General features: G+C 34.3%; 1 protein-coding gene across 1 annotated transcript in view; it reads left to right on the top strand.

Annotated features, from left to right (window-relative positions):
* The window catches only part of EYS (eyes shut homolog), a 625,315-nt gene that overhangs the window by 474,819 nt on the left and 129,026 nt on the right, over positions 1-21,470 (top strand). Inside the window, exons 27-28 of the mRNA XM_058836459.1 lie at positions 540-704; positions 8,034-8,187. Of these exons, the coding sequence (XP_058692442.1) occupies positions 540-704; positions 8,034-8,187 (319 nt within the window). The remainder of the gene's footprint in view (positions 1-539; positions 705-8,033; positions 8,188-21,470) is intronic.

Genomic DNA, 21,470 nt, shown 5'->3' with positions numbered 1-21,470 from the left:
CCATAATGACTAAAGTAATAGGTGCAATAAACATTGTAAATGTTAAGCCTTCACACTTAAAAATTTTCTCTTAACAATTATTCATTTCCAGAGTAGTGTAGTGGAAAAATGCATATACTGCTCAAAGCCATCCTCTTTATAATTTCAAACCCCAAAAAATTTAGTATCCTGAAAATGAAGAAAAGCTGGGTTTCTTGTCTAGAAATAAAAATGAAAAGTACTTCACAGAGATGTCATAGAACAAAGTTATGCATGGACACACATGTAAAGTTGAAAATTTATGACAGCCTTTTTAACTTGCATATTCTAGCAGTATTCCCTCTTATAATTCACTTATGGTAATAGGCAGATGCTTGAACATTTTCATTTTCTATGTATTTTATTTGAATGTTTGAAATTAATTTATATGCATGCTCAGCAAATAATGTAGTTGATGATATTCACAGGTATACAAAAATGGATCTTTTTAAATGTGCTTGCATTTTATTACTTTATTTTGTAATAAATTAATAAAATTAGCCTTTTGTTGTTCATTTCAGACATAGCACTGTTTTTTCCATCCTTCACTGGAAATTCTTATTTGGAGCTACCTTCTCTGACATCTGTATCTGATACCAGGACTGCATCTGGGCAGGAAACAAGCAATCTGACGACTCTGTACTTGACAGTGAAAACAACTGCTCTGAATGGCACAATTCTTTACAGTGAGTACCAAAGATACTTGAAGCTAAGTATCAGTTTTAGCTCCTTCAGGTCCTTATTAACTTTAGTGTACATCAGCTGGCATTTCCTCTTCAGCAGCAAAATGAGTCATTAAAATGCAGTAGAAGCCTTTTGGTATTCTAATGCATCCTGCATTATAAAATTCGAACCATTGTTCCTTGTGTTCCTCTGGAAAGTTCTTTAATTCATGACTCATTGAGCAAAACATAACTTAAAAGAGAAAATGCAGCTTCCTGAGAAAAAAGAACATAGTAAGCGTATGACTTTAGGTGTAAGTTTTACAGCTCTAAAATACAAATGCTGAAGAAGTTTTGAACAACTTTTTATATACAAACAGCTTCTCCATAGATGGATTGAGTCTTGGTTTTTATAATTGTGGTCTTGGTTCCAAATTCTTGATTTATAGAACTATTTTAAGTTCTGCAATTTTGCCATATTTTGAAGTACTTACTGTGTTTTCACACTTCAGAGAATTCTTTTGTGATCCCCAGAGAGTATACTTGCAGACTTGGATGTATGCCTGTTAATAGTACATAAAAAAAGTTGCTTCTTGACTGCATATTTCATTCCTCAATATATGGCATAAACTTCTCAGACAGAAGTACACTTTCCACTAGTCAGCAAAAAAAATAGACTTCTCTGCCAGTTGAGTATTTCATTACATATATTTTATCTTGCAATTTCTTGCAAATGGAAAACATGGAAAGTGAGGTGATTTCTTCCTCAACTCAAGAAGAGCTAGAAAAATATGATTATTTGACAGATTTACTCCACAAAGACAAAATCATAAGAATCATTTTCAGTTCACTGCAGCTTCCTAGGGTTTCTCTACACAAAGAAATCTTGTTGATATTGCATAAATAATTCTGATTAAATTTTGTTGCATTTACATTAATCTGGTAGCAGTGTATGTGAATTCTGAACTCTGTACATATTTATAAGTCAGGGTTAAAAGTATTCTACATTTTTGTGGCAATATTTAATTATGCCCTTTATTATTATCTGTACTAGATTTTTTTTCAGATGTGAAACACTCTAACCCCAAATTGAAAATTAATGTTTACTGCTTTTCAAAATAGTATCTCAAATCCTTGTATGTTATATCTGGGCTGTTGCTACAGCTGCCTAAGCTACAGTACTGCAAAATTTGCTAGGAATCATGGATAATTGGTGATGTGGCAGTTCTTTATATCAAAATTTTTTATACTTGTTAGTTATTTCAATTTCAAGAGAAGTTATTTGCCCTTGAAGAAGAATTCATGGAAGGTTATTGGATGTACTTTAACTATATTTGGCATTTAGTGATTTTGTTTGCTTCATCACTGCAAAGTAATTTGGCTCCAGCCGAAGTTAATCTTGCTATCTACACATAAGCCCTGAGTAAGCATCTCTGTGAAACAAAAATCTCAAAAAACTCCAAACCAAAAAAAAAAAAAAAAAACCACCAAAAAAATGGGAGATTCTCTGCTATACTCAGGAAGTAGTGTTTTCTGAAGCTAAAGAAACTGAGTTTGTTCTGCCTAGAGAACAGAAGACTCTGGAGACAACACATTGCAGTCTTTAAGTATTAAAAAGATTGCTCATAAGAAGTATGGGGCTAAACTTTTTAGCAGGGCCTGTTGCAATAGGCCAATACCCAATGGGGTAATGTCTTTAAAAGAGTGTAAATGTAGACTAGACATTAAAGAATTTTTTTTTTTTACAATAAGGGGAGCAAGGTACTGGAATATATTGACTGGGGAGGTGGTAGATTCCTCATCCCTGGAAACATCCAAGTCAGGTTTATGGAGACTCGGAACAACCTGATCTGGTTGAAGATGTTCCTGCTCGTTGCAAGGTGTTAACTAGATGACCAGTTCATATGGCTATGTGTTTTCAAGATAATGTACTCATCCTGTATCTAACCTAACTAGATATTAAACCCTAATATAGCTTCCTCAGCTATTAGTTCATACTGTCTATGGAAAATTGTTAATATGGTATTTTTTCAGGTGCTTGCAGAGATTTTGTTTCAGCAGTATTTGAGGAATTCACCTTCTTTAGAATATATGTGTTTCTGCTTTCTAGGAAGATAGAATGGCATTAGTGGAGAACCATGCAATTTTTCTCTTTCCAGTTACCCATATCTGAGACTTCCATGGACTGTGTCACAGCTCACTTCTTGTCCCTTCACACACCCAGAAAGAAGGAAGAAGTGTGAGTCAGAATTAGTGGTGTGAGTTCACTTCTCACCCTAAAATTGAGCTGGGGTAGCTCCAGGAACTTGGGATAATTTTTGCATATTTTCACACAGTGAAAACTCACCCTTTCTCCATAACTTCTCAGTAGCATGTCATACTCACATTCTCGTTCCCTTTATAACCCCTAAAATGGAATTTTAACTGATTTGTAATAGTCTGCTCTTTTAGTGATCAGTTGGGTTTCTAGTAAAGTTAGATTTCTGTTAAGATAAATACATAAATAAACAAACAAACAAATAAATAAAAAATAAATAAAACTTGTATCTCTGCCTGGCTGTGGAATACAGACACAGAAAGTAATGGATGGCTGCACATCTTGTAGACTTCTGCTACTGTGTTTAATGTTAGATCTTTGCTTTACATTTCTACTTTAACAATCTCTGCCCCTCTTTCTATAGCACCAATTTATTTTCCTTGTTTTTACTCTTTCTTTTTTGTTCTGAGTCTCCCTGGTAATTAGATTCCTTTCCAAATATTACAAATGTTTGTTATGATAGTTCGGATCAATATTCTTATTTAGTTTTACACAAATGCAAAATGAAATATTATATAAATTCGTAAATAAAAATCTCTCCAGTGTTTTATGAATGAACTCCACATGCCTATACAGATAATTGAGAATCTTTAAATTATTTCTGTATGCAGGCATGAAGCTCTTCTGTCAGATAAATATCCTTTGTGAGTTCCCTCATATGTTTTCTTTGTATTTCCTTCATCCCCATTTTTTCTCCCTGCTCTGGCTTTCATTTTCACTTCTAACTATTACAAAAGAGAAGCTGCTGTTGTCAGCTCTTCCATTTTTAATAGTTATACAACTCCTGCCTTTACTGCTCCTTTTTTGAAGTTGTGTTACCATCAGACATCTGAGAAATGAACTATCACCAGAAAGCCAACTTGAGGCTGTTGGACCCACTAGTTACAAGAGCCACACATTTCTAAGGATTAATGTTCCAAACATTTTCAGATTCTGTTAATTTATGCAAGTTAGGAATGGTTATAAATAATAATGGTAATAAATAATTATGGTTACAATAAGCTTCACATATTTGTAAAGCAAAAACCTTTCTATTTGTCAAAATAATTTTTTTTAAATAGGAAGAACATTACAGTGATCTGCTTCCTTCAGATGTACTTTACTAGAAAATTGTTACACATTTTGATTATTTTTTTTTAATTAATCCACCTTCAGATTATGCATTTTACAAACACACCTGTTTTTACCAGGTGGTGGTGAAGTTACATCTGTTTTTCTGGCAGATAATTAGTAAACATTTAATTACAGGGAGAAATCTCAGACAAGATGCTACTGATACACAAATGAATTTGAATCAGAAAGTATGCATAAGAAGACTATTTAAGTCAAAATCATAAGGATAACATAAAAGGATTCAAACATGCATCTGTGTTCACCTAATACATTAGCCAGTGAAGAACAAAAAAGATCTGTGCCTTCTTCACCTCTTCATGTCCACGTGCCTTAAAATAAAGGGAACAGAACTTAAACTATCAATGCATTATTTTATACCCTTTAGCAGTTACTGCAATTATATATATGCAAAGATATATAAGACAAAATAAATATGGAGAATATGGCAAATAAGCTTGCTTATAGGATAACAAATAAGCAGAATATGAGAATCATTACATGTGCTAAACATATCACTTTAGTAAATCATACCATACTGTTGTTAAAAATTATTTTCCTATTTGATGTCTTTATTAGCAAGAGTTTTATCAACAGTTGGTTGAAATTAACAAGTAGTAAGGACTTGTAGGGGCTTCCAAAAATAGATTGTTAAAAAAGTGGGGAGAGACATAGAATATCATAGAAACCTATGTATGATTTATAGAAAATTACCATACATATAGCTGTCTTAATACAAATAAAAATGTATTTACATTCTTAATAATGATGTTTTCCCTAATTATTTCAGTGTGTATTCAAGAAACATCTGAATCCTAACAATAAATGGACTAAAACCGCCTGGAATTTATGCAGTTACCTTATGTTTAAATTGTTAATAAAATGTGACAATTACATTTGTGCCAATAAAGATTAGCCATCATTTAAGATTTATTTGTTGACTACAGAATGCATTAATAAGATTTCTATTCTATTCCTTAATTATTTTATTTGTTTGCATGATTAAATTTCTTCAACATGTCACAGCAAATTGTGATATTTAGCCACAAAGCAAAATAAATTGCTAGTGATCATAAAAACCTGATACAGTTGTAAAGTTTTACTTCATCATTTTCACTTCTAACAGCGTCAGCATAATGCTGTTCAAGGGTAGATTGTTTAGCTTCTGCTATATATGGTAGCCTATAACTTCTGACAATTGGATTTCAGATACCACAGCCCATGTTTATAGCATTCCTTAAGGACAACAGCTCCCTTTTCATAAGCTGTGCTCATAAATTATTTCCTGTGCTCTCAGAAGCTCTGTTTCCCAAATCTTCTCATATTCCCCTTGCCCTTATGAAACTAAATAGGTTTTTAATTTCAGGAATTTCAGTTGTAGTCTCTTTGTCTCTAGCTTCAGCTGGCATTTTCGAGCAAAGCATTTCACAGTATCCTTCCTCTGTGTCAAAATAGATTTTCTTTCTTAATGAAGCTTATCCCATATTTCAGTGGGACTTCAAATCTGTCTTTTAGATAGGCAATCATTTAAGCCAAATGGCCACTTGCTTGGTATCATACTGTTGTGCAAAAATCGCCTTCCAGCAGTTTTCTGTGAAGGGATGATTGCTGAGATCTGGGCTCTTCAGCCTGAACCCCTTGCACAATATCTACTAAGGACAAGAAAATTTACCCTTAATATCCAACAAGATTTTTAACTCACATAGCTCCTGATCTCTGTCTCTTCCCACAATCTGTTTTGCTTTTGACTCTGGCTTTTCCTATGAAGGTAACTTCTAACATATACACTAGGTAGCATATGCTCTTTCACATTGCCAGAACAAAATTCTCTGCCTCCTTATGTTCACTGTAGAAAGATTTAAAGGGTTGTCCTTTCAAAGGATTTCATACCACCTAGGAAATAATGTGAAGAATGCTGTTAGTCACCTGTAAGTGTGACTTAAAAGTGCTCCCTAGACTGAAGTTCAAGCAGAAACACTCACTGAAGTTTCAAGAAGGAATGCTGCCTTTGGGAGAGCTGTCCCAGATTTTTTACTTTACTGGTAAAAATGAGGACCTTCTTCCAAGTTTTTACTAGTGGGCAATGTGAATAGACAGAGTCACTGGGAGAAGGGAAACAACTGTTCATCTGTAACCTCACTTTTTAAAGACATGTTATACACAGGCACATATACATCCACTTCATTCTCTCTGGATCAATGTGACTTACAGATCTACTTACTTAATCTTACTAATTGGAAACACCATGAATAGCATGTGCAGGGAGGGAAGAAGATAAGGAAACAAATAATACATTAGGTGCATACATCAGTTATGTGAGGGTTAAAAAGCAGTGCAATAGTGCAATATATTTTGAAAGAGAATTATCAGACTATTGTAGAGGAAATTGTAAAAGCCAAAGGCATGAAATTCAGTCAAATTAAAATAGCTTTGGAGTTAATTAGGTATTCAAAATACAAAATATATCTAAGCATAAAAGGCTTCAGTAGATCATCAGGATTTGTAACAGACTGAAGAAATGCAATGTTGACTAGAAAGCTGCTCTCAAGGAGGGAGTTTACTTTGTGAACTGTTTCTGCTAGGAACTATACAAAAGGAAGTGATCAGGCAGTTACAAGCACTGTTATCTCTATCTCCTAAAGATCATTGTTTGCTTTTTGTTTTGTCCTCCAAAATAGAGTAAATAATTTGTTTTTTAAAAATTAGTATGTTTTCTATGTCCCAAGTATGGCCTAATTTTTTTTTACCTTTCTGAACAAAAATATTAAATGATGTTCTGACCTGTGGCTCCCTCCAGAAGCTCCAAGCCTGGCAGCTTCTACCCAGTTCCTCCAGGCTCCTACCCAGCAACTGAAATCCAGCCCAGATCCCAGCCCTTCCAACCTGCTCCGAGGGACTCCTACTCATGGTTCATGGACAGACTCACTCAAGACTCACACACACAAACCCAGGAGCTTCACAATTGGGGCTCCCCCAAATGCTAACATGAGATTTCTACTTATCTGATACCCATGCCAGCATGCAGGTTCTCCTATTCAGAGGCAGCAGTACATAAATAATACATGCAGTAAATTCAATTTTGTGGCCCACTTTTTTGCTTTGGATAAATATAGTAAAATACAGTGAAAAAACAGATTAACGTGTTAACTATTTGCCTTAGAGGGGAATAAAAATTGTAAACAGGAACTAGTTTTGCCTTTATGAAAAGCAAATACAGTCAAATTCAAAGGGCAAATTCACCCAATATCATTTGAAACTGTAGGTGCCAGTCCTTTTTTTGTAGAAGAGCCATGTACCACCCATCACTTCAATATAAATGTTCCGCTGTCATTTTTACAATTTACAATATACTATTCTGTAGAAGTGAACTTAAGCATATTTTTGTTCATATTTTTAAGAGTGCAAGTAACAATACGTTTAATGTTTTGTAAATATTTTTCTTCTCTTCAAGCCTGAAATATATCATTAATTGGGAAAGGTGAATTTTTCATAATCTTTAATTCTATTATAAGAGATACTGTCTTATAATTTTTGTTTTCTATAATTTATTTGAAACTCTGAATGAATGTGATTTTTTTTTATTGTCACCTGTGTTGCCTTAATGATACTGCTTGATATAGAGAGAAGTTCAATCAATGTAAAAATCTCTGTAATATTGATGCAGCTTCAGTGGTAATCAGTAATTTTTTTCTTTTAATTATTTACTTTCATTTTAACTGCTATCATCTAAATACAGATATTTAGAGAGCCTGTTCTTTTTTCTCAAAGTCACTCAAGAAGGGTCCTGTGCATGGAGAGAAGAGTACCCAATGTCACATAGGCATTGTGTCTGGTGGTGGTGTTCCAGTAGTGTGAAATAGCTCCTACTATAGTAGTGAGGTCCTACACTGTCAGAAGTGTGACTATCTCCATTTCTGTTTTCAAAGCTGGCGAAAGAAATTTTGGAGAGCAGTTTCTTCACTTGTACCTTGTGGAGGGAAGACCGACGGTTCGATTAGGATGTGGAAACTCTCAGAACATTCTGACCGTATCCCTGAACCAATCTGTCAGCAAGGGTACACTTGTCCCTATCACAATAAGGTAAGAATTTACCACTGGGCTGCACTAAAAGAGTTTTAGTATAGAGCAATAAAATCTGATTTAACTTTTTTTTTTTTTTTTTGGGCGGGGGGGGGGCAATAAAAAGACAAGCCAAATTGGAAAGCAAAATTTGGAATCCTTTTTCATAAGATAGACTCCTTGACTGAAAATACATTTTAGTTCACTCAGATTACTTGAGTCTTTTTGAGAACTTATGAATCATTCAAAGTCCAGATACATTTACAGATCCAGATTAAGTCAGTTTGAGAAATGAAACAGTTTAAACATAATTTTGGAGGTTACAAATAGGGGTCTCAAATTTTATGATTATTAATTAACTCATAGAATAAATTAAATTTGTCATCACATTTTAGTGCTATAATGTTTGCAATAAAAAATTTAAAATGGGCATGCTAACAACATCTCACATTGGAGGGTGGACTTGGTGATTTTAAAAGTCTTATCCACACAACTATGATTCTAAAAGTTGTCTTATTTACATATGCCACTGTGCTATCAGGATTATACAACAGTGGCTCATCACTACTGATGTTTTTCATCTTGTACAAACAATAGTTCTCAGAATGGTTCATTTATAATTTTGAGATTGGCAGTGGTATCATGCTTTGGTAATGAATTAACACTTTTCCAGTCATGGAATTTCATATCTGCAAGCTAGGTAAGAAGTAAAATAGAAATAATATAGAAGGGTGTTTTTTTGTTATATTTATATTAGTAATGTTAAATAATGGTAAAGTATTCAATGTTTATTTCAGAAACATTTTAGAAATAATTCTGACCCCACATAAAATATCAAATTACTGTAATTAAGATAATATTTTACTTTTTATATAGCTTAAGTATTGGAGACAATTGCTGCACTTGAACTGTAAATATTTGTGGTGTGATTGAATTTAGTGCACAAATTATTAAATCAAACGAGGCCTTAACTAGGCTTTTTTTTGCTGTTAGAGGATGGTATGTGAAGGAGACTGCTGCAAAAGTTACCATGAAATGCACGTTAGGCTTCTCAAAATTGCCTTTTACTACCAAAAAAGGAAAATCAAGGCAAAATCTGAATATTTTTGAGTTTTTATTCTGAACTGTTTCCCTGTGATGTAAATGTTGATAAATTCTAAAATGACAGAGGTTTGTTGATCTCAGTGTATAAAGTGGATTGATATGGGGAGAAGAGAATGTTCAGCATTTTTTTATTTAGATTGTATGCTTAACCCATAAGCTTTACCACTTCTTTTAGAAGCAATCTTCTTAGAATATAAATCCTCTTTTCGATATATGGAAGGCTAACAGGATCTGCCATTTAAGAAACTCTTTTGTTTCCATCTTCTATTTCTTCTCAGCCACAGGTCTCTACATTACTCTTTTCTTCATTTAAAACAGGGATTTCTTTTCCCTTTTATGCTTAGTATTAACATCTAGTATTAATGGAGCAAAGTCACATAGCACACATTCAAATCTTATTAGCTGACAGTGTATTTATTTTAGGATTTTTGTACAGAGTGTAAAAGTACATAAAATTTGGAAAAAAAATCGTAACACTTCCTCTCCCTTTGCTCTAGAAGCGAAAGAGTTTTTTTTCTCTCAGAAAATACATGATAAAGTTATACAGCTCAATACTAAGAAGCTGTTCTAAGGTTTTTTGTTTTAATCCCAGGGACTTCTCTTGTGTGAGACATTGGTCAGTTAATTGTCTGCACTGCATCAGTTGTGATGTCATTGTCTTTGGTTCATACATTTAACCCATTAAAACGCTGTAAAAATTTCAAAGCCTAATAATAGCAACAGATTCAGCTAAATGACAATTAAAAAAAAAAAAATATTCTAGGTACAGAGTTCAAGTTTACACCAAAAAATTTATTTCCTTCTATTTCTACCTTAAAATGAATACCTCTGTATTTATCGCCTCATTCTTGTTGTTACACTAAAAATAACACCAGTTCAATTTATATTTTTCCTTTGTTTACTGGAATTTTATACTGCTATCTTTGAAACAGTGGCATACTAAATAACTTGCAAGGTGTGATTGTAGACTGTGACTAGCAGGGATTTACATGAATTTGAGTTTACAGGCTTGGCCTTCAAAATGACTTGTGATTATTCTTGTGAGTCCTTCTAAAATGTAGAGAGAGCAGTATATCCTTCACCAAACAGCAGTAAAATTGTAATCCTTCAGCAATCATCCTTAACCTCTGTCAAAGGAAAAAGCAAACCTGACAAGGCAGTTGTAGCCTCCCAAAGTCTTGTATCGTAAGATATAAAATATGAAGCCATGACAAAACTGTTGATTTGTGTTCTCAGAGGCTGTTGGAGATAGATAATTCTATCTGTACACTTTACCTGCAAAATGAATGTGTGGGGGTTTTTTTCCCTATAATGCAGTAAAAGAGTCAAAGAGGAGAATAAATGGCCATTTTTTTTGCTACTGTCTCAAAGTTCTCCAACAGGTGAACAATGTATTTGTTACATTTGACTCTGCATTAGTTTGGAAGATCATATTTGACAGTTGTTCTGGTTTTGGATGCAACTATGACTCCAGTGGTTAAACAGAACAATTAACACATCCAATATCTATAGAAGCAGATTTTTTCCTTTTCAAACTTACTCTTTTTAATCTACATGTGCAGGAAACTAATATATTCCCATAGTTTAGAGCTATTGCTTTCTTTTAACTGTATGATTAGTTTTCTTAGATACGGCCATTTTCTCAAACCTGATGAAGATTAAATGAGTTTTAAATGTTCAGCCATTGTCTTTATGGTCCTTGTGAAATGGCAACTTTATAGGAGAAAGTCAATAAAGCTCTGATTGCTTACTTTTTTTGCCTTGCCTAAAGAAAATAGAAACCTGTTTCAATGCAGTTTCACTTGATGTTTCTATTTCTGTTTATTTTAGGATGATTTGATTACTGGTTTGAAAATGTGCATTCATTTGAATATAATTTTTTTGTGATTTTGTAATTGAGATTGTATTGTTTTTTTCAGTTAAAGCTTTGAGCACATACTTGAAATGTAGTTTGGATTGGTTTTATGGATTTGTTCTTTAAAGTTATTCAAAGAACATTAGTTCAAACACATTTCATTCTATGCGTGGGTTCTGAAATGCTTTTGCCTGATGTAAAACTTACTTTACCTCGTGGTTAAAGTGATAAGGCTGTCATGGGGGGCAAATGATGTTTCTTCAATTCAGTGGTTGAAAGAAAGTAAATTTAACAAGAAAGAGATTGAAATAATCAGGTAATCAGGATTATGATTTTTCTTGATAGTAAGGTAGATTGTCACTTTCAGAATATGGGTACTGATATTTTTAGACGTCTTAGATTTTTGTCTCTAAATGATATTTTTGTCTGTTCTGCACAGTGATGTGATCAAAGCGCCCTTTTCTGTTTGGGAGATTCCAAGCAATCATTAATTAAATTCTTCCCTGTATGTGACAGCTTCATTCTTCCATCTTACTTACCTGCAGAACTTTCAGAATTTTTCCCTGGAATGTAATGCACATCATGCCCATCCCCACACAGCTATATCATGGTATTATGTACATTTGCATTTCATGTATCTTCCAAGTGAACATATTGAGAGCAGTTGTTTCCAGTTTTCTGTCACACTTTAATCAGTAGTATGGATGTGAGCATTTACTCATGGCTGAGAAGGGCACCTTTAGCTGTTCTTAAAAGTATTTGTTAAATACATTATCCAGCTAATTTGGCCCACTCTCACCTAGACCATGCAGGGGTAGAGAAGCTGCTGAAGTTTATTATTTGTCAAGTTTATTATCCAGCTTCAAAAGCAGATGGCACATTCTGAACTGTGAAAGTCCTCAGCATGTTTTTGTACCTCTACATGGAAACTTTGGCAAGATGAAATGTATTTAGTACTAGTTACATGATTATATTATCAGTACCCATGATTTTACCTACACTTGTACTTACTCCTTTTCCCTAGAAGAAAATCATTGCTTGAACTATTCTAAAAGGTTTTTTCTTGCCTGTGCATTCTGAAAATATGTTTCTAAGAAAGAAGATGTAAATATCTATCCATACAATATGTTGGCTCATTTTTGGTCATGGTGTTTACATATTTCATTATTTTAGAGATATATAGTTTTTCATATTAATGCATAGTTTTATAATTATTTACAGGTGTTGAGTATCCTTCATAGTGTGAAAGTATTACAATTACATTAAATCAGTAGACAAAAAAAAAGAGCAAACCTAATCCCAGTTTCATTAATTGAGCTGTTACAGTTTCACACAAGTCTATTAAACAAGTCACCACATATATTCAGTCTTAAAAACAGTCCCATAAGAAATACATTAAATCAAGCTAATGAATACAAATTCATGTATATACAATTAAAATTTAAAACAGAAGTTTGAAGCACTGGAATAAGCTAGTTAAATCATTCCATGTGTCATGTCATCTGGGATAACTCAAATAAGAAAATGGATTTTTGTAAAGAATATAGAAAAGATTACCCTTTGTGTTTGTTCAAATCTAGGCTTTTTTGTAGGCTTTTATTCAGAATATGAACAGTGGTTTAGAAACATAAGCCACTTTCTGAAACTTTTTTTTTGCCTTCATTCATCAGCAGTATGCAATATTTCATCAGTGATCTGTCAAAGCCAACAAACCAACTGCTATAGCTGTTCTAGCTCATTAGCTACTGACTTGAAGAACAGATGTTTGAATTCCTGTACCCTTCATGCTCTGGGTTTATACTACATTTTCTTACATTAACTGACCTTTCTGGAGTGACCCAAGAACACAGAAGGATAGAATCAAGTGATTCTTTAGGCTGGGAAGGACCTCTGGAGGTCCTTCCAACGCTCCTGCTCAAGCCAGCTGCCCAGGTTTCAGATGGGGAAGAGTTTTCTTCTCAGTACCTGGTATAGTGCTGTGTTTTGCATTCAGTATGAGGGTAAGGCTGATAGCACATTAATGCTATGCTTGTTGCTAAATCACATCTATAATAAGTCAAGGGCTTGTTTTGTCATACTCATACTCTTTAAGGTGGTACACAAAAAAGAAATCATTAACTGGTTTTGGATGGTTTATTGCAAAGTGGCTCACCACAAACCAATTCACAGTATATGGTGTCATAATATTTTCATCTTCCAATTCACAGTGTGTCATTATACATCTATCTCAGATGAAAAGTCTATATCACAAAATAAGTGATATCTGCTGTGTCTTCTTCTGGACAAATTACAGAGTTGCATTAAATCTCATTTAAGTTCCTACAAGGATGTGTATTACAAAAGCTAAAACTAATGACTAAAATCAATGCATTAAAGAAGGTTTGAGGTTCTCTTGCTAAGTGTGAGTTTTCTTTAGTCTCTTTCAGAACTGTTCATATTTATCTGAATTTTAGAATATGAAGTGTATTAGCAGTTCAGTAATACAGAGTAGCATCAAGCATCCATAGCTCCATACTAAACTGGGCTCTGAGTCACAGGTGGAGTGCTGTGACCTACCTGGAACCATAGAAGCATCAAGAAAAAGCAATGTATATTTACCATATCTCATAAATAAAGGTTTGAAAAAATACAAGGCCATTGATTACATTATTTAAGAAAAATTCTGATGAGTCATATTTCCTCCATTTAACTTCACCTACTTTTGAGTAAGGTATTAATCTAAAGGAGGTTGTCTATATAAGTACATGGTTTCATGGCAAAAAGTTAAAAATTAATGCAGTACTCAGACATTTATTGTTCACTATGCCTTTTTGACACTTGGCTAAAAACTGACAGCTTGACTTTAGCTTAACTCCCTGAGTAATCAGTGTTAAATGGTGAACATGCTGAAAAAATAGAAAAAATTGGTTTGCAAAATTCTCTTTATTTTTTTCTCACAATCTTTTATGCCACTGATAACCCCTTTTTCTATCACAATTACTGCAGCTTCAAACCTACTTAAAATTCAAAATTTTGGTGTTATAAGTATTAATGATAAAAGAAATAGATTTTATAAATGTCTCTAATATCACGGAAAATAATACTGGAAGGTATTATTTGGAAAGTCCTCTTAGCATGGCATGCCTTCCAATTTCTTGTTAAACATGGAATTTGAAAAATTAAATTTTGTTGGTAATCTTATGTATTCAAATTTTATGCCAAATCAGGCATTCTATTAAATCAAATTCTGTCTGAATGCTGACTTTAGCTCAAAAAGACGCTCCAATCAAGAAATTGACTTAATAAATTCCTATCCAGCTTTCGATGTCCTGAAAAAATAAGAGAGCATCATTTAATCTCTGTTCCTGAAAGTATCCACCAGAATTTGAACTTTTTAATTGATAGAATAATGCTATAGATGACTGTATTTCCTGTAGGAAAAAGGATAGCTGTTCTTTTTAGCCATACTATCTGTTTTAAGAATGTAACATATTTCATTTGAATTACCAGTGTTGCTGAAGGGTAGTTGTATTTATTAGGTGTAATAAAATAATTAATAATTGATAATTTATTGCAACTAGTTATTAATTGCAATTAATAAATTGTCATTGTTTGTATTTATATTTATTAATGACTTCAACTTAGAATAATAAATTAAAATCAAGCAACACACAAAAAATACACTAACTTTCACAGTATTTTATTTTACACTGTGTTTACCATTGTAGGATGAATTAACTTGTCCTAAAAGATGTTGATAGGCATAACTGGTTCACAGCTAAGCAGAATAATCAATCATTCACCACAGAGACTAGAAGATTTAACTTTCCACTAATTTGGAAGAAATACCAAAAAATGTTTTATGATGGTGAGCAAAAAAATTTCATAGCTCTGAAGAGAATTTTGCCATTTAGTGGTCATTTTGACATGAGTCAAATTTTATATTTAAAATATTGACTGTCCCAGTGAGAGTGCCTGTACATTCTAGTGGTAGAATAGAAAGGTTTTTTTCAATCTTTCCTGTGGTTAAGGTGCATTCCTGCACAAATATTTTGTTGTTCTTCCAACATTCTCCCTCTCTGATGTAGAGGACCAGACTTAAAAATAAAAATGAGGGTTGATATTATCAGTTTGGAGCAATGTTATTATTATTATTATGTCCATTTTTTTCCTAGGGTAAGTCAAGTATTTCATTAATACCCCTCATACTCTGAATTTCATTGATTCCAGTTATTGATTTTAAAGAAGTCCACTTGAACCAAGTGGTTCAAGACAGTATATTTACTTTGCATTTTTTCCTACAGAAGTGGTAAAATTAAAAGGACCAATGAGGAATGCTTAAAAACATATCAAGTCATATCAATTTTAACATCTTTAAACAGGATCAGATATTTAATGACCACAATAATCTCCAATGTATGTTTTGTATATTATTATTGTTATATTGTTAAGCATATTACAAATGTGTTGGTAATTAGATATGTGAATAGATTGTTAGGTTTTCATGCTATAACCTTCAAAAGCATGACTAAAGTATTGTATAATTCAGAAAATTCTAAAACCTTCCTGTTTAGCAGACCCTCTTATCAAACATGACAAAATAATAGCTAGTGTAATTTTCAGAATAACCAGAAAATTTCATTTTCCAAAGGAAGTTGTAATATTAATAATCACATTAAAGAAACTGTTTCAATGTGCTGTTGACAATTGCAGTAATTATTAATTACTTTTTTAGTGAGCAATGCTGCTAACAGCAGTTATTTCTCGATGAGATTTTACTGAATTTCTGTGCTGTAGTTTATCAGATCTTCTAAAGACAGTGAGTTGTGAATTCACCAGAATTAAAGTATACATTATAAAGCATAATGAATGCACATTTCTTTATCTTTTAGATTTGGCTATGTGTTATAAGTTTAAAATTCCAATATTCAAAGAATGCCTGGGTTTCTGCAAGAAAAATAAGAAGAATAGGGTTCTAATAGCTGTATAACCCTATTTCCATTTTCTGGATACATCTGCTTTGAAATTTACATTATTTGCCCTTCAGCAGTATCGCAGATACAGCATATGTAAGAAATCTTTTTTTATATCATGGAAATTCTAAGTTACATTTAACCTGAATTTCCCAAATTTGCTAAGTTCTTTAGAAGCCTCCCTTTCTGCATGAAAGGAGACACTGCTTTCATGGTGCAGACTTGTACACAGTCTTGTTTTTTCTGTGTGCTGAATAAGCATTGTGTTCCAGGTCCTGTTGATGTGACTGCTTACTCACTGCAGTTTACATAGACAGTGATCTCATATGTATCTCATATCACTTTTCACATGTGTCTGGGTCAGGCTGGGTGAGACAGCAAAGAATTCAAAATATTTGGCTATTCCCACTGTTCCAGGGAGGAAGTGGGATGCATGGCCCTTCTGATCTGCATGGAAGGAATAACAGATATTTCACATTCATGCTAGTACAAAGGGATTTCAGTGCTGCTGAAGGGACACTAGGCATTATGCATGAAACAGTGCAGATATCATTGAATTGAAAGAAAGAAAGAGTCACTGGATTACAGGAGCAATAAAAAAATAATAAAATTTAAGATAATCTGATATATTGTTCAATATTTTTATAATTTCAATTATTATTATTTTTTATTTCTAATATATATAAAATTTTCTGAAATTCATCATCTGTGTCTGGTCACCCAATAATTTACACTGAGGACTTTTGAGACAGTAATTTACTTTCTCTTGGTTTGGCACAGCACATGGAACTATAGCATTAGAGTATAGATACAAATATCTTATTAAGGTGCCGTGTTGCCTTCTTCCTAAGTGAGATGGTAGTTTACACTGTGTATTTGAGAGTTCTGAAGAGCTAAAAAACAAAATAAAACTGTGAAGAAGAAGCAGTATTTTAATTATCGTCTTCAAATCTGTTGTTCTGTATGTGAAAGATCAATACAGAAATAAAATTGGTTCAGTGTGCTTGCAACAATTGGCAATTCTCTTTTGGTTTGCTTTAGCTGAGAGCAATAGGATGTGCTATTTGCTCTGTAGGTATTGAAAATCAGTAGAAAATAAAAACCAGTAGTCAGCCAGCCTTTGTATGAATGTCCAAAAAAGCAGTGGTAGAGAGAAGGGCAAGACAATGTATCTATCTCTCAGCAAGCCAGTTTGGCTCTCTTTGATTCATCTCACAAGCACCAATAACCACAGAGTCAGAAGGCAGGGATCCACAAACAACAAAACAGGCAGCAAAGTCATGCAGTTCAGGCTGGGATGAAGCTGAATTTTCTCCTCTTTTCCTAAGAAGAGAGCAGTTCTTGGTCTAGGCGACCAGCTCCTAGCTGGTGACCAAATCAAATGACCAAATTTTCAGCATGATTTCAAAACGTTTGGCTAATCTTAGCTTGTTACTTTACACAGCTCAAAAGTGGGAGTACTAAATACCTATCTCCAAAAAAATATTAAAAAGACTAAATGTTCTAAGGCAAAGAATTTTAAAAATGTGATACTGAGCTTCTGGTGCCTGGTCTGTATTTTGCGCTATACTCAGTCCATCTCTGTGACCACAAATTTTCACAGGACTTCAGGCGTACTGGGGATCTTTGTTTCATATAGTTCATTGGATAACCTTTTCATGGGGGCTGAGGGAAAGAAGAAACAGAGATGGTTATTTAATTTTAATTGCTAAAATCTCTTTTTTTTTAAATTCTTGCTTTCTAAATAAATTTCAGGCAGATGTTTAATATGTAGTTTTCACATATGCAAAGAAGAAAGAACAAAACAGGACATCAGACAGATGTTTGTTTAAAGACAAGACAGCTTAGGTCTAGTTCTGCATACCACCAATTAGAAAATTTGGTGTTGCAAATTGAGTCACTTGACTAAAGAGAATATTCAGTAAAATTCACACATACGTTTATTAAATAGTCCTCCTTGATAGTCGTGGAAAAGAGACAGAGAGAAAAAAAGAGAGAGATGTCAACTTCATCTTTCTGAGAGAGAGAAATATCCACTGCATCTTTCTGAGAGTCTGCAAGAAACTCATTTGTGGAACACATCATAGGAAGGAAGGTATTTCTCTTCCTTTAACCGAGGCACATTGATTCTGTGAGGAATTTCTATTTTGGTATAACTAATTCAGGAGGGAGAAGTTATTTTGTTTATTTCTTCACCACTTTGATTGTGACTATCATTAGCTTTTTCTCTGAAGCACACATTAACCTGGCTTTTTCCTAGACTGTGAAGTGTCTAGGAAACTTTCTTCTCTGCTTGCTCACCGCTTGCCTTCTGCCCTGCGCTCTTTAGCTTTGTTGATCTATTTTCTATGGAATTGCTGGATATTGAATATGGATGCTATTGTTACAAATGTGATCAGCTTCATCCAGAGAAGCTTTGTCATTTTATGACCATTACTTGATTACTTACTATTTTAGCAAAGTGCTACGAAGGTTACAGCAAGGAAGGAGATGTGCAGAGCATCAGTGTCCAGGCACTGGCAGTGGGGGGCTGAAGGTGGGTTTTTCATTAAAAAACTGTGACCCACAGAGATCCCACACTGGATGAGGGGGAATGTGTGAGAGGCAAGGAGCATCAGAGAGGAGCTCTTAGAGACTGAGACATATTCCCCATCCTCCTTCTGCACTCTTTGTGTGGGGGAGACACAGAATGTTGGGAATGGAGCAAAGTTGAGCCTGGAAAAAAGGGGGTTAGGGAACAAATTTTTCTCTTTGTTTCTTACCCTCTTATAATTGCCAATAAATTAAATAAACTTTCCCCATGACAGTCCTGTGATGATAATTGGTAATTGATCTCCCTGTCTTTATCTTGGCCCAGGAGTTTTGTCATCATGTTTCGCCACACTCACTGTCATGTTGAGAGGGAGGGAAGAGAGACCAGCTGGGTGAGCAGCTGGCAGCTGAGGTCAATGCACCACAGAAGGAACAGGGAAATGATACTGAACATGATTGTCCTGCATTTCTTCCATGTGTAGTTGTGCAGGAAAAAATTTATAACAGATATGTGACCTCTTCTGTTTATTTAAATTATAAGTAGTGCTGTCTTTTGTTGGATAAGGCCGTATTCTCTTGTTCAGCACAATGTTAATATGAGTATATTGGAGAATTCTCATAGTCACATGGTAAGTGTTAGCATGCAGTGAACATAGAAAATTATTGTCTCACACTGCTGCTGCTATGGCCTTTCCAGAGGTGTGAAAAATATCTGCTGCATTAGAGAGTATTTCCAGATAAAGTAACTGTTTCAACAGTTTGTAAACAGGTTCTCCGTGTCTGTGGAAACCCTGTGCTTTGCTATAAAATAGCAAAACATTATGTGATGCCAAATCTGCTTTTGAGCTCACACTTCAAATGAGCTGTATTAAATAGACATGTTGGAGGGTTGGAGTACATTAAAAAAAAATTATTCCTCCAGTTGTGGACTGCCTTTTCTGGAGGCTTTGCTCAAGTGCAGTATCACATGTTTGCTGTACATTTCCCTGTTTGGGGAAATGGTGTTTGCCTGGCACCAATTCACATCTGTGCCTTGGGATACGTGTCCCTGTGGTTTTCCTTCTGCAGCTTCTCTGCGATTTGCAGTACTGCTCTGCTGTTTGCAGCGACGGTGGATGTGACTTCCTACTGCACTGAGGGGTTTTAGTGAGAACACCAGGAACTAGGGATCTATTCATTGTCACAGAAATTGTTTTATCCCCCCTGTGGTTCACATTGTCTTGTCAGAGCTGCCAGCACCTAGCAGACCAATAGTAATGAAAGATGCGAATGTGAGTGCTACAGTGTAACATGCTGTGCTGCTACTAAATTACTCAGCAGCCGTTCAAAACACCTTCAGAAAATACATTTTCTCTTGATTTGAATACATTTTATGTAAATCTGACATGTGGTTTGGCCCCTGGGTTTTGTTCCCAACACTGTCAGAAACAATCTTCTGCAACCTCTTTTGTTCATCCATCTGGAAAATAACAGGATTATGCTTGCCTGCCTTCTGGGGCAGGTATAGGTTTTGCTTAACAGCAAATGTGAAAAACACAAAACTAAACACCAGTCTGTGCCTGAGAGAAGCCAAGGTAGGTTCAGAACATTTCTTTCCTTGGCTGAAGAGTGCTCTTCCTCAACCAGCCAAATAAGAAGACATTGATTATTAAGACTAAGTTTTTCCTTCACGTTTAACAGAAGAACACATCACATTGTTTTAATGGATTTTTTTCAATCAAATACTTAAACTTGTAATTTTTCCAAGATTTCTTCATGTATTTTACGGAGTAGTGAATCTGGCACTTTTATCTTACCACTTTGTAAATGCCCTTTCTTCAATTCTTATGTGGAGAAGCTGACACACAAACAGATTTGGCTAAAACCTAAGGTGGGGATATGTGGGGAAAGAAAGGCTCAAGGTGAAACATGAGTGGAGTTTGCTGATTACTGCCTTGATGCAGGCAGTAATCCCAGCAGCAGCCTATGCCAAATGTATACCCATGTTTTTCAATTTTAGAATTCAATTTGGTAATGCACTGAGGTTGATGTGGCATTGTTGGTCTTGCTAAGTACTCAGTCTCCACTCTAAGGACTATGAATGCTTTCTAAAGCCCATATAATTTCATCTGTTTTCTTTTAAACACTTCAGCCTTCTGATTTGAGCCAGAAAGTTTCTGGGTTTATTTTGTGGTGGGTTTTTTTCTTTCTTTTCTGTTTTTCCAGAACAAATCCCCCATATTTAATAATTGTGAAATTCTCTATTAAATAATAAAGAAATGCTGTCAGCATGGCCATTTTCTTTGTCTCAATTAAAAATTACAAAGAGTCTCAGAATGTTAAAAAGTAATCCTATGGTATTTAGGTATTCACACCTTCCAATACAAGAACATTCATTCATGTTCAATAGCAAATTATTTTCCCTCTATTATTACATATATTACATTTCACATAACACATTTTCTGACAACATACATCTGTAATGGTTTATTTTCTTGTGAGTTTTACATTGTTCATCATCTTACAGCTTTTGGAATTAGTATCTCTTATTGAAGCCCTCTTTGTTCAGGAAGATAATGTCAGTCTTACTAAGCAGGCAATTAAACAGAAGAGTGATTAATTTTGTTTGATTTGTTGCGAACTGCTGTAGAAATTCTGCTGATCTGAGTAAAAAAGTGATTTTGGGGGGATTAGGTAATTTTGGTTTTAGTCAGGTCAGATCACTTGTCAACTCCCTGAACAGTTTCTTCAATTGGGCACCATTCTTTTTGGTAGCAGCACAGTATCATATTGACTAAAACTGTCCCTTATTAACAGTAGATTAAACATGAAATATTTTATCATGGGTCAAAAAAAAGGCCTAGATCTTGGAAAGTCTTCTC

This window comes from Poecile atricapillus, chromosome 3 (assembly GCF_030490865.1).
Source record: "Poecile atricapillus isolate bPoeAtr1 chromosome 3, bPoeAtr1.hap1, whole genome shotgun sequence".
In the NCBI taxonomy this organism is placed as follows: domain Eukaryota; kingdom Metazoa; phylum Chordata; class Aves; order Passeriformes; family Paridae; genus Poecile; species Poecile atricapillus.
The sequence above is the reverse complement of the archived record's forward strand: the minus strand, read 5'-3'. Positions and strand labels throughout refer to the sequence as shown.